Source organism: Pseudophryne corroboree, chromosome 6 (genome assembly GCF_028390025.1).
Source record: "Pseudophryne corroboree isolate aPseCor3 chromosome 6, aPseCor3.hap2, whole genome shotgun sequence".
In the NCBI taxonomy this organism is placed as follows: Eukaryota; Metazoa; Chordata; class Amphibia; order Anura; family Myobatrachidae; genus Pseudophryne; species Pseudophryne corroboree.
The window spans coordinates 280,156,142-280,170,799 of NC_086449.1; the positions used below are offsets into that span (position 1 = coordinate 280,156,142).

The window sequence follows — 14,658 nt, forward strand, 5'->3', positions numbered from 1 at the left end:
TATCTCAACTTGCCTTATAGCACAAATGTTCACATAGAAAAGTACATTTTGAAAACCTAGGATAAAATACTAAGTGATGTTTCCAATGCTTTGCTTTTTGTCAGCTTAATTTAGGGTGATATGCACTGTACAACCTTTTATTCAGGAAATATTGTGTATAAACCAGTTAATTCATCATTCTCTGCAGAAAACTGTCAAACTGACTTAGAAATAGTTTCTGCCAATACTAGAGTTATACACATATAGTAGGATTATTTCTAACAATGAATTGAATAAAACAAGACCAGGTTTTGACATGTATGTGTGTCCCTGCAGGTCATCTTAGTTCCTCATCAATTTACCCCGTGTGCCTTGCACCGTATCTAGTGGTTACTACATGCTCCGACAACAGAGTGCGGTTCTGGAGATGCAGTGTGCAAACCTTACAAGATAATGAAGGCAGTGAGGAGCAGCATAGCTATTGCTGGAAGGAATGGTCCTTAATGAATGAAGGGCGTGATGAGAGCACCAGTTCCGTAAGCGTTGCGGGAAAACCAGTTGCAGTAAGCTGCTCTTACACAGGAAGACTTGCTGTAGCATACAAGCAGCCCATTCAGCATAACGGCTTTGTCTCCAAAGAGTTTTCTATGCACGTATGTCTCTTTGAATGTGAATCCACTGGAGGATCAGAATGGGTCCTTGAACAAACAATTCACCTTGATGACTTGATAAGAGTTGGGAGCATCCTTGATGCTAAAGTAAGCGTTGACAGCAACTTATTTGTGTATTTTAAATCAGATGTATTTCTAAACAAAGACAAACATCTTATGCCCAATATCAAACATTTAGTACACTTAGATTGGGTATCAAAAGAAGATGGCTCGCATATACTTACTGTTGGAGTCGGTTCTAATATTTTTATGTATGGACGTTTGTCAGGTATTGTTACTGACCAGACCAGTAGCAAGGATGGAATTGCTGTCATTACTTTACCACTAGGTGGTAGTATAAAGCAAGGCATCAAATCCAAATGGGTCCTGCTCAGATCAATTGATTTGGTGTCGTCAGTGGATGGCACACCTTCACTGCCAGTATCTCTGTCCTGGGTTAGGGATGGTATTTTAGTTGTTGGCATGGATTGTGAAATGCATGTCTATGCACAGTGGAAACACAATCTGAGGTTCAGTGATGCTGAATCTTCAGCCTTTGAAGACAAATCCGCACCGTCGGATTCTGTTCAAACTCAGATGATCTCAAAGAAAACCAGTGTGATTGATGGTGCTGCTATTGTTGATGATGTATTTGGCAGTCCAACTGTAATTCAGGATGGAGGTCTTTTTGAGGCTGCCCACGTGCTTTCTCCAACCCTTCCACAATATCATCCAACGCAGTTACTTGAACTTATGGACCTAGGAAAAGTTAGTAGAGCAAAAGCCATCCTTTCACATTTAGTAAAGTGCATTGCAGGGGAGGTCGCAGTCGTAAAAGACTTAGAAGCTGGAGATGAAGCTGCTCCAAAACGCCACCTCTCACGGACTATAAGCGTAAGCGGCAGCACCGCTAAAGACATGATTATCACTGGAAAAGATGGAACGCGAGAGTACACAGAAATCGACTCCATTCCACCGCTACCACTTTATGCACTACTCTCTGCTGATCAAGATACACCATATTCTGCCCCAGAAGAGGCTACGAAAATATCTCAGACTTCTAAACTAAGTTTTGATACTACAGCAGATGATCCATATTCGGATTTGTTTCAGGTACAAAGTGTGACCACTGATGACTTTATTGGTTTTGAAACTGAGAAAAGAGAACGGAGATCAAAAGTGATCAACCTGTCCCAGTATGGACCTACCTACTTTGGTCGTGAACATGCTAGCGTACTTTCAAGCCATCTCATGCATTCCAGTTTACCTGGCCTGACACGATTAGAACAGATGTTTCTGGTGGCTCTGGCTGACACAGTGGCCACAACCAGCACGGAACTTGGGGAAAGCAGAGATAAGAACTACTCAGGTAATAGCGATAATACAATTTATTATGTGAATGATAGTGTTGGGGTTTATTAAAATAACATAGAGGAAAATCAACAGATGTGTCCACCTACATCTAGCTTCCTGGTGGTACGTTAAAACAGCCCTTCTAGTGACACCATGAAGTGGTGTGACTTGGTAGTGCAGAGCGTCTTTACGTGCAACTTTTTCCATTATAATGCATCTTTTTTAGCATTGCTATGTGAATAGGATGCACAAGCGGCATATGCTGATTAAAATTATTTGCGGCATGCCTATATTCTGTGTGCAACTGTGGCTATATCTGCATACAAAGTGCTATGCTACAGAGCTTTCCTAGTAAACACTGTAACTTACCATTTCGTATGCAGATGCAGCCGCAGACAGGCACAGAATATAGGCATGCCTCATATCATTTTATTCAGCATAAGCTGCTTGTGTGTCCTATTCACATTGTGAATAAGATGCATTTTCTGCAAAAAAAAGACGCCAGACACTAACAGAGGTGCATGGGACCTGTCAGCCCACTCACGCCAGGCATCTCCTGCTGCATGGCTTATTGAGGCAAGATGTATGAGGACACATCTGTACTGATTGTTTTTTGAGCAGTTCAAAAAGATCAAGACAAATAGATATTAAAGCGGTAAAACAAAATGGGATAGTCTACTCCAGGGTAGATAGTGCATCACAGCACCAATAGGTTTCTTTGATTAAATTAATATACTGTAAGTGGACATCATAAATGTAGATTTTAACCTTGTCCCTGAACGTAACCAATTGTTACTGCCTGATTAACTTTAAAAGTACAGTATGTAAAAGAAGTTTACACTACATAGAACTGATGAGAGCCTGAACTGTGATGTTATCTGACAGAGTAATGCAAGGTAATGCACTACTACAAGAATTTGTTGGTTTGCAATGCAGTATGACCCACACCTTAGCTTTAAAATACAGATCCTCATGTGGATTGTTATTAAAGTAGTGTCAGGTGCTTCTGAGCTCATAAGAAAGGCATTTTTTGTTTATTGTACAGAGCACAAGCTAGCTTTTCAGTATGTAGGTTCTAATAACGTTGTTTTCTTTAGTTAGCAACTTAATATAGTTTTTATATATTTACAGGGGGAGACAATCTTGATGAATGTGGATTGAGGTACTTGTTGGCAATGCGTTTGCACACGTGTCTTCTAACATCCCTCCCTCCATTGTATCGAATTCAGCTGCTTCACCAAGGTACTGTTTTATTTCTGATGTTGTGTCATTGTTCTTACTTGAGATATATTTTCTCTAGCATCCATAAGGAATATTGGGGAGAACTAGTACGATGGGGTATAGACGGGGTCCAAAGGAGCCAGTGCACTTTAAATTTCTTCAACTGGGAGTTCTAGCTCCTCCCCTCTATGCCCCCTCCCACAGGCAGTTTAGAAAAAAGTGCCCTCAGGAGAGGATGCACATCTCTGCAGCTCCAGAGAGTTTTCTTCAATTTCATTTAAAACTTTTAGTTTTCTCGCAACAGCATACCTGCGCCGTGGGAGTTAGGGGAGCGGACGAACGGACACCAGCCTTACGAGGTGCAGAGCCGCTTCCCCGCTGCAGGATCACCGTCCTGAGGGGCTGTTTGTTCAGCGGGACACTGGCTGTCGCAGTCGCAGCATGCCGCACACCCCTAACACTGCCTGAAGGTGACATCGGTGGTGAGTACACTCAGGGGGCCCCGCTAAGGGGGTCCCCGGTTTCAAAGTGCATTAGACCACGGGTGCGGCGTACGGGGACCCACCCTGGTTTTAATTTTTCTGAATTCCAACAACTTGAATCTTAGATTCACACATGAACAGAGTACGGAAAGCATCTCTTTTCTCGACCTAAAGATATACAAAGGAAAAGATAACATGCTCTCTACAGAATTATACAGAAAGAAAACAGCCACTAACACCCTCCTTCATCAACAAAGTTCCCACTTTCCACCCACTATTCAAAACATCCCTAAAGGTGAATTTTTACGACTTAAAAGGAATTGCTCTAGCAAAGAAGTCTACCAGGAGAAATGTAAAGATTTAACCAAGAGACTTAAGGAACGAGGGTACAGCTCAAGACTCATCAAGAAATCCAAATTATCTCTTCTAGAAACCCCAAGAGAGTCATTACTGTTTCATCAAAAACTTCCTAATAAAGAGGACAATGTTCTCAGATTTGTGGGCACATTCTGTGAAGAGTGGAGAGATATCAAAGGAATCCTTCAAAAACACTGGTCAGTACTACTGTCGGACAATGACTTAGCGAGGAGATTAAAGAGCACAATCGATATGAGCTGGAAACGCTCGCCTAACCTGGCAGATCATTTAGTTCAGAGCCATTACACATCACAACCTACAAGGAATCCCACCATTAAGGGGACCTATCCCTGTGGAGAATGTAAGGCTTGTTCTCACATCTCTAGAAGCCCAGAAATAGTGGACAAATTCAGCAATAAAATAAAAATTACAAATTTCTTTAACTGTAAGAGTACCAATGTGGTCTACTGCCTCACTTGCCCATGTGACAAAAAATATGTAGGCATGACAACCCGCATGCTCAAGCAAAGGGCTCTTGAACATATTGGATCAGTCAGAAACGCCAAAACAGACCAACAAAAATTCAAACAACTAACCACAGTGGCCAAACATTTTCTCCAATACCATGCGGGGTCGCCTAAAGAACTCAAAATATTTGGTCTCCAACAGATCAAATTAGGTATCAGAGGTGGCAACATTACAAGAGCACTGTTAAAAAAAGAAAGTGAATGGACTTTTAAACTGGGAACAATAGCCCCCAATGGTCTTAATGAACATATCAATTACAGTGTCTTTCTGGAGTAATGTATAGAACTTGTATTAATTTAACTCTTGCACAAAGCTTTTACATGTAATAATTCTCGTATCCAGGTTGTCAAATCAGCCAGCATAGAAAAATGATACTAACATTTTTATTTTTATTTTTATTTAGATATTAGCCAAATAGTATAGCAATTATCCCTTCTCACAGTATTCCTCAACTTCTTCCTTCACATTCTCCCGACTCCCCCCATTGTTTCCTCACTTACCTTTAACATTCCCTTTCACTTAATATTTCCTCCCAAACACCTAGCTTTTCCTCTTCCAACCTTCTTATTCCACCTTTTCCTTTTCCCCATCTCCTCTTCATTCCTCCCCTTTTCCTTTCTCTTCACACAGCAAAATTCTTTTTCCTCCCTCACACATACAAACCTCTCCCCACTTAATAACTACTCCCCACCACACACAAAACCCCCCCTACAAACCCCCCCATTCCCCCCACCCACATACCCCTTTCTTCCAAACTCTTAATCCTTATCATACGGCACCTCACTCACACAGCATTTACCACTCAATCCATATTGTCCCCATTCACTCTGGTTTCTTGTTGTTTTTAGTTTTTTGTGTGTTTTGTGTGCTTCTCCACTCTGCAAAAATAGTCCCATTTTTCTATAAAAATTTATTTTTTCTTCACAATGACGACACATCCCTCCGACATCCTTCCGACTTTCTAATTACTGTTTAACTTTTTGTATAATAATATTTATATTTTTCTCACATCATCATCACAATTATCACTCTTTACAGCCTGATTCGGCTGTCTAATAAATCACAGAAAGCAACCAGCATTAAATAACACATTATTCATCCTTTTCTTGACACTTACTCTATACACAATTTCTGTCCAGCTGCTTTCTCATTTTCACTTTATTACACCTTATTCTTCTGCACACACATCAGTCTATAATCCAACCCTTATAAGTTTATTTTTACATTTATTATTATTTATTTTTTATTATTTATTTTGTATTATTTTTTATTATTTATTTTTTATTTTATTTTTATTTTTACTTTTATTTATTTTTATTTTTAGATTATTTTTATATTTTTATTTTTATTATTTTTATTTATTTTTATCTTTATTTTTATTTTTATTATTATTATTTTTATTATTATTATTATTATTTTTATTATTATTTATATTTATATTTATTATTATTTTTATTTATATATATATATATTTTTTTTTAATATTAATATTTTTATTATTTCATTTGTTTCATATCTATATTTATTTTTATTTTTATTATTATTATTTCTATTATCATTATTTTATTTAAATAACATATTCATTTCTATTATACATATCAATCCTTAAATTAATTCATAGGTATCTGTTTAGGTTCATATCTCTTATAATTTGTCTAAACCATTGCAATATAACAACTTCAGTAAATGTATCACCTTGCTATGCAACAGCCTTTCTGCATTTTCTCTAATGATATCATAAGCCACAAAACTCATTCATTTTAGTCCCAGGTTCTCCAGTTTCTATTTACCCATTGGCCATTGACTATGTCTGTCAAACCATCTAACAAGCGCATTGGCTAAAGCTTCTGTTAAATGACACACACAGAGGGCTCACAGATCAGACGATCATGTGAACAAGCTCCTCCCAGCGAAACGCGCGTCACTTCCGGTCCGGCACTCGACTTCCGGGACCTCCGCGACGGGGCTCCGGCGGGCGGACTCCTCAATCCAGCATCGCAGCAAGTATACCACCGCTTTATGCGGTGGACTCAGCCCCCTGCTCAGATCACCCTCCTGTGCACTCAGCACGGGATCAGAAGGAAGCCTTCTGTTTCATTTAAGCGGCACAAGAAGGGTATTGTTTCCCCGGCAACGACGGTGCAGTGTCAGAGGTTTCCATGGTAACAGCATACACACACAGCAGTTACTTAGTACATGGAAACCACTCATGAACTGCACTAAAATTCCATATATACATACCAAATCTATTTATGATATTTACCTATGTAGGGAAGTACTCACTAGCCGCATATTATCTCTACAATTACTGTGGTAATTATGTTATTATTTGTATCTTGACTGCAGGGGAGCTTTGCAAAGTAACACCACTGTTATTGTTACCTGCACAGACAGTTTTTTTCTCTCTCTTACATGAGATAGTCACAGCTGCCATATATAATAATTTAATCATTTTTTGCTGGATTCTATATTTACTTATTTAAACATTTTCAATACCATCACATGGGTCAGCACAGATTTTTCATAAGTTTTTTCAAATAATTAGTCATAAGACTATTGGTGCAATATCAATATGTCTTCTTGGTATAAATGTACAGCTGTTCTTGCAAATTAGTGTATGTATTGCCTGTCAGTATTTCTTGGTTAACCGTTTATTTATCTTTAACCATCCAGGCAACCTGTGATTCTTATCAACTATTGTATTGTATTATGTGTGAAGTTGCAGAACAGACGGATAGCTGCTCTTGCAACTTTTGTGCTGCAGCCTCTATGAACTTTCATTAATTTTCGTACTGGATGCTAGGTCAAGTTTGGGATCTTTTTTGCCTGTCAGTATTTCTTGGTTAACCGTTTATTTATCATTAACCATCCAGGCAACCTGTGGGCTGTAAACTTGTGAGTCCATACGCTCTGCATTATACAGCACAGGCGTATTATTGTCACCATATCTCTCTGTAATTTTCACACCAACATTTCAGGTTGCATATTTATGGATTAATTGTGATGCTTTGGAGCAGGTGTTCTCACTATAGTCCTTATTTCATTTTTTGGAAAGAACTCATTATGGACTATTTGTGATACAATTCACACGTGCTCTCACTATTATCTCATTTTTGAGACATCCCTTAGGGGAGAGCAATTAACCTCCCCGTGTGTTACAGATCCATCCATCCATCCATCCACTAAACACATCATTTTGAGTGTGTATAAATAAAACTTGTGAGGGGAGATAAATTCATCTCTTCAGTTCTTTTCAGATCCCCCCATCCATTTACGTCATTTTGGGGGCAACCAGCATGTTATAGACCAACATTAGTCATTATATTACTTTCTTTGAATTTGCCTCATCAGTGGCCATTGCCTATGCTGACAGGTATTCTTTCGACTTTCTACAGTCATACCATGCTGGACATGCCCGATCTCGCCTGATCTTGGAAGCCAAGCAGCATTGGGCCAGGTCAGTACCAGAAAGGGTGACCCTCTGGGAATACCGGGTACTGTAGCACCAAGAAATATACCTTCCGCTGATCAGCAAATTTAATTTCAGTTCAATCTTGCAATCCATTATTGCAGCTGACCCACTCTTTAGGAGTCCATACTTACACAAGCCGGTTTTCCATTATCTCTTCTATGAACACATCAATCTACTTAACATCATAATTTCATAGAGATAATAGGAACATTTATATATTTTCGCTTCTGACAAACGTCAAACATCAATACTCGCTTACAAATCAGTGGGTTTTCAGATAAACTTTCTGTCACCCTCTTAATATAAGTGAGTTACATATTACTATATCGTCAACATCATTTTGTTGTTTAATACTTGTTTTAATATTTATTGCTGATGCACAGCAGTAATTTTATCATCTTTTCGTCTGTGATTAAAAGTTAAGTTTTATCATACCTCACCTACCAATTATGATATCCGATCTAACCCTCCATCTCTTTAATATATAGAAATAAGTGTGCCCCTGAGAGACATTATCTAGAGTCCCCCTTTTTTTGCCTCTTTGCTAAACAACCCTTCTACAGGATCCCCCGTGCGTAAACTGGCACAAAAATGCAGAACTGAGCACTTGTGTGAGGTTTTAGACTGTTTGGAGACTTTGCCAGTATAAATAATATGCTTAGCTCTGGCGCCATTTGGGGGGCGGAGCCTCCTCAGAGCGGGACCAGGGCATTTTTGGCGCCTTCTTCTGCTTACAGAAACCATCAGCAGCACACACTCAGCGCTTCCTGCCTCACAGACATGCTGGAAACTGGTACAGGGTGTAGCAAAAGGGGGAGAGTCGCTTGTATACACTATCCTGTGTCTAATTAGGACTGTATTTGATAGTCTTTACTGTGAATTGCAGAGCTGACAGCCTCACTGGGGCTGTGCAGCTCAGGGTGTGCTGAGGTCCTCTCTCCTGTGTGTCTCCTCTCAAATACAGTAGGGCAGGCTTGCATTATTACTGTCTGTGTGTATGTTGTTATGTTTACTGTGAAATAAGGGTAAGCACAAACTGTGCAGTATCTGTCACACCAGATTCTCTCCATTATCTAATGACTCTGTCTCCTGTGAGCAATGTAGTCAATCGTCCCAACTCAGTGAAGAGGTTGGGGGAGAGGGTACGGAGCCCCACTGGTTAGGGTCTCTTAAAACCATGATGTCTGATATGTCATCTCAGCTCACTGCAAATGTGCAGAAAACTCAGCTACTGCAACAAGCTGTGGCAGATTTAGCTGCTAGGGCTGAGGCACAGCCGCCCCTCTCCCATACAGGTCCCCAGAAGCGTGGTTTACCTGCGCTGCTGTCTGATACAGATGATGATATACCGGATGATGTGATGACCCGAATCCTGATTCTGCCCAGGGAATTGAGCCCCTCATTTTTGGCTATAAAGGAGGTTTATAGCATCACAGCAGTCGTTTTTCTTTGTGCAAAATAAGCCCAATGTAACTTTCCCTGATTCTCTAGAGGTAGATGACTTATTCAAACAGGCCTGGAAAAATCCAGACCAAAAATTCCAAGTGTCCAAAAAGTTTTTGTGCACATTCCCATTTCCTCCTGAAGGTAGAAAATTTTGGGAGGAACCCCCTGGGGTAGGTGTCTCAGTCTCTCGCCTGTCTAAGAAGGCGGTGCTACCTACCCTGGGCTCCTTTTCCATGAAGAACCCTGGGGATCAGAAGATAGAAACTACCCTAAAGTCTATATACACTGCGGCCGGCCTTTTTCAAAGACCGATTATTGTGGGTTGCTGGATGACCCATGCTATTCATTCTTGGGCCATTCAAATTCAGGGGGGTCTCTCGGGGGATATGCCCTTAGTTACTATGGTCACCCTATTGAAGCACATTCAGGACACTACGCGGGTCCTCTGTGATTCCCTCAAGGAGATGGGGAATATTAATGCTAGGACGCCGGCCATGGCAATGTCGGTACACAGGGCCTTGTGGTTTCTTCAGTGGATTGCGGACGCAGAATCCAAACGTTGTGTGGAATCTCTTCCCTTTTCTGGGGAATGGCTGTTTAGGGTTGAGTTGGATTCCTGAAAATCCATGTCTCTCCCCTCTGGGACCCGGCAAGACGCTCTTATCCGGGGCCGTCTGTCCAGTCCTTTCGGTCGCACAGATTTCACTTGAAGGCCAGAGGTGCCTCCAATGCGGTCAGAGGCAAGTTCAGAAAACCTGCAAGCACCAGTTCTCAGGAATAGTCCACCGCTTCTGCCTCCACTAAGGCCTCAGCATGACGGTGCCCACCCCGGAGCTCATTTCTCAAGGCTACAAGCTGGAGTTTGACAGTATTCCCCCATCCCCCCACCCCACCCCCCCAAACGATATTTCAAATCAAGCTTACCAGTTTTGGAGGATATGCAAATTGCGTTGCAACTGGCTATCCAAAAGTTGGTCCAGTCTCACGTCATTATTCCAGTACCACTGCCGCAGCACTGAAGGGGTTTTACTCAAACCTAGTTGTGGTAGCAAAACCGGACGGTTCGGTAAGGCCCATTTTGAATCTGAAGTCTTTGAATCCGTATTTGAGGGTGTTCAAGTTCAAGATGGAATCCCTGCGAGCAGTGATTGCGGGTCTGGAAGACCGGGAATTTATGGTCTCCTTGGATATCAAGAACGCCTACCTCCATATTCCGATTTGGCCGCCTCATCAGGCGTACCTATGATTTGCCCTGCTGAACGATCACTTCTAGTTCCAGGCCCGACCCTTCGGTCTGTCTACAGACCCGAGGGTATTCAAAAAGGTGATGGCGGATATGGTGTTACCAGGGACGTGCAGTCAGGGGAGGCAGTGCCTCCCTGTCACTAATGATTAAAATAATACAAAGAAGATACATAAGACACATATTCTGTGTCATATGTACCCTCTGTGTATTATTATAATCATTGTAGTCCATTGTAATACGTTTGGGCGGCACTGACAGCTAGTGCCTCCCGTAACCAGTGAGAACGAGACAAAGCGGGGGGCGGGGCCATGCGCTGGGCTGTAAAAGCCCATCACAAAAAGAGTGGAAAGCGGCACTTATACAAGTGCCTCGCTAGCAGGGAAAGAACGCCCCTGCTAGCGAGGCACCTGTGATTGGACAGCGGATCCAGTGCTGGATCCGCTGGTCCAATCACATAGATGCGGCTGGGAGAAACGGCGGCGGGACACGTCATGCACTGCTCCAGCGGCAGCGCGCCGGGATGCCCAGGAGACCGAGTGCATGCAGCGCTGACTTCATTATGAGCGGCTCCCCCCTCCCTGCCTCCTTACTCACAGCACTGTCCTTGCTGTTGCTGCCGCTGCCAGTCCGGCGCCTGTCACACACAGGCAGTGCCGGAAGACACAGTGCAGCAGCAGCGGTACATGGAGGAGGGGGGGGGGGGGGGAGAGCGGAAGACAGCACCGCGAGAGCCAAGTGCAGAGAAGCTGGGAGTGCTTTATGCAGCGGGCGGCGCTAACTCCCTTCCTCCACTGCTCTCTCCCAGGGAGCAGCTCTGACACCTCTGCGGAAGGCACATATGCCGAGGACCCAGGTGAGGGGGGGTGAGTGAATGAAAGTAACGTGGGAAGGGGGGCAGCTCACACCCACAGATCACCAGAGACTCCCCCGGGTGACAGGGCTGCAGGGAGCAGCAGTGGTGCGTTAAGGGGGGAGGGGGTGGAGCACTGTACACCAGCTAGTGTTGGGCTGGCTCCGGAGTCTGCTGCTTGATGGTGAGGGGTTATTTTTATAAAAAGGGGTGTGGTCACATATCTGTGACTAAGCCACGCCCCCGATTATGCCAAGTTTCCTGATCTTACTTCTGCTTTGCCTACTTTGCTGACACTGGCTCCTGCAGTGTGAGCTGGAGTCTCCAGCCTATAGGTAGCTACTGTGGTAATGTGTGTGTGCCTCGGTATGAATGTGTGTCTCAGTGTGTCTGTGTGTCTCAGTAAAAGTGTGAGTGTGACAGTGTGTGTGTCTCAGTATGAGTGTGTGTGCCTCAGTGTAAGTGTCAGTGTGCGTGTCTCAGTATGAGTGTGTGCGCCTCAGTGTGAGTGTCAGTGTGCGTGTCTCAGTATGAGTGTGTGCGCCTCAGTGTGAGTGTCAGTGTGTGTGTCTCAGTATGAGTATGTGCGCCTCAGTGTGAGTGTCAGTGTGTGTGTCCCAGTATGAGCGTGTGTGCCTAAGTGTGAGTGACAGTGTGCGTGTCTCAGTATGAGTGTGCGTGCCTCAGTGTGAGTGACAGTGTGTGTGTCTCAGTATGAGTGTGTGCGCCTCAGTGTGAGTGACAGTGTGCGTGTCTCAGTATGAGTGTGTGCGCCTCAGTGTGAGTGTCAGTGTGCATGTCTCAGTATGAGTGTGTGTGCCTCAGTACAGTGTGAGTGCTTGTCAGTGTGACATTGTGGACAGAAAAACACAAATTGAATGTCTGCAGCAGGATCCCCACCCTGAGCATCTGATAATGTCTCAAACAGATGCAAATGGATGGGAAATATCATGAAGTACTGATACAAAGCCAACTACCTAATTTATAAGCCCTACAGAGCAAATGTATAATACGGGTTGGCGGTGCTCCCCAGAGCCAAATAAACAGAGAAAATACACTTAGAAAAAAGAAGGCTCTTTTTTGGGGGGCACACTTGAAAATGTCCGCAGGGTTGTAAACGCACACTTAGAAAAAATTAAAACATAACTTTTATTATTCCATCTTAAAAAGAGTACAGTTCCCCAAAATACTTAGACATACCAAACATTTAATTCATTCAAACGTAAAAGTGACCTTTAATGTATACACAATTTGTTGATCACATAATCCTATAATCACTACTCTAGTCATAAATGACAATACCAATTAATGTTATACACCAAAAAGATATGAAATGTTTACAAATGACTGAAATTGCACATGTAATATAGGAGCAATTCCAACGGCGGACCTCATTCATTATCTGCATAACACTCGGTCAAAAACATAAATACAAAAAACAAGTTAATTGGCATTAATGATCCTTAATCATATTGCTCCCTAACCGCCAATTATTGTGATATTTGAAAAAGATCACATAAATATAAAATAATGTAAAGTTAGAGTAACCCAATATGGAAAAGACACAATTGTCACCTCAATTAGTAAAGTATCGAGGTCCTTAAGAATAACAGTATAGGCTTGTATTAGAGAGAACAGTATTCACCTCAATTGATCAAGCATGAGGGTCCCAGGAGCAACAATATACTGTAAGCTTGTGATAAAGATAACAGAAACACTGATTTGTTCTAATTGCTAAAACGTTTGTTGCTTTAGAACAAGTTCAAAAGCGGCAACTGAATATTTTGTTGCTATAAAACAAGTTTATATTCACCAACTAATGTAAGTGGTAGTAATACTGTTATTTTGTAATTGCCACATTGTTAGAATTTTTTGTTAAAGAAAGCGATTGATACAATTTGATTCAGCAGATTGTGCAGTATCATAGTTATTTGCACAGGTATTTCCAGTTAAAACAGGAATACATAATTGTGTACCTGCACTGTATAATGTACTGTAAATAAAAAAAATAAGACCGAAAGAACACTTCTGCTGTTGGTGTTAGATGCTGATCGTAACCCTGATGCCAAAGGACAGTGCAGGGAGACTACAACAAATTCGCCAATGAGAGAGTGCTGAAAAATAGGAAAAAATACTGAGCCAATATGTGAGGTAAATTACCGAGAGTGTAGTATATAGTGATAGAGGGACCCTTCTGCTGTCTGCGTTAGGGGGAACGGGTCACCCTGATACTAAAAAGCATTGCCGTGTGCCCTCCACGATCGCTGATAAGAGCGGGACCAGAAAAAAATGTGTGCATTTACATCCCTGTGGACATTTTCAAGCGTGCCCCCCAAAAAGAGCCTTCTTATTTCTAAGTGTATTTTCAGTGTGACATTGTGTAAGCTCACCTGCGCTGTTACACGGACCCCGGGCTGTACTGTTTATGTTGAATTTTATATTGTGCTATACCTAGTGTCACCCTCTCCGTGTAACCCACTGCTGTCATCCTCTCCACAGCATCACCCTCTCCCTGGCACCCATTTCTGTCACCCTCTCCCTGTCTCCCAATGCTGTCAGTGTCACCTTAACTCTATCACCCACTGCCGTCATCCTCTCCCTGGCATCACCCTTTCCCTGTCTCCCAATGCTGTCAGTGTCACCCTCTCTCTGTCACCCACTGCCGTCATCCTCTCCCTGGCATCACCCTCTCCCTGTCTCCCAATGCTGTCAGTGTCACCTTCTCTCTGTCACCCACTGCTGTCACCCTCTCCCTGGCATCACCCTCCCCCCTTAATATTTATTTTTTATTTTACAACATTTACAATATATTAGCCGCCTGCTCATCACAAGTTTGGCAGTGGCTGCATCGGACTGAGATGCAAATTAGCGGCAGGGGGGCCAGGACCGTTGATGGCGGCGATTTTGTAGTAGATTGGCATTGGCAGCAGCCATTAGCAGCAGCAGCAGTGGGTATTGGTTTGTGGGGCGGTAGCAGACATCAGCTCAGCGGTGGTAGGGGTCATCGGTGGGCCTCAGCGTACATTATGGCTGCAGTGCCTCACCAGCCACTGACCTCACCGCACGCCACTGGG

At 42.6% G+C, this 14,658-nt stretch overlaps 1 protein-coding gene and 1 pseudogene across 2 annotated transcripts in view; both read left to right on the plus strand.

The window, feature by feature from the left end:
* The window catches only part of DMXL2 (Dmx like 2), a 401,239-nt gene that overhangs the window by 206,865 nt on the left and 179,716 nt on the right, over window positions 1-14,658 (plus strand). For both annotated transcript variants that reach the window (XM_063926075.1, XM_063926076.1), the window contains exons 18-19: window positions 316-1,998; window positions 3,114-3,224. In XM_063926075.1, the coding sequence (XP_063782145.1) occupies window positions 316-1,998; window positions 3,114-3,224 (1,794 nt within the window). The remainder of the gene's footprint in view (window positions 1-315; window positions 1,999-3,113; window positions 3,225-14,658) is intronic.
* Window positions 7,958-8,076, plus strand: LOC134937334 (5S ribosomal RNA; annotated as a pseudogene).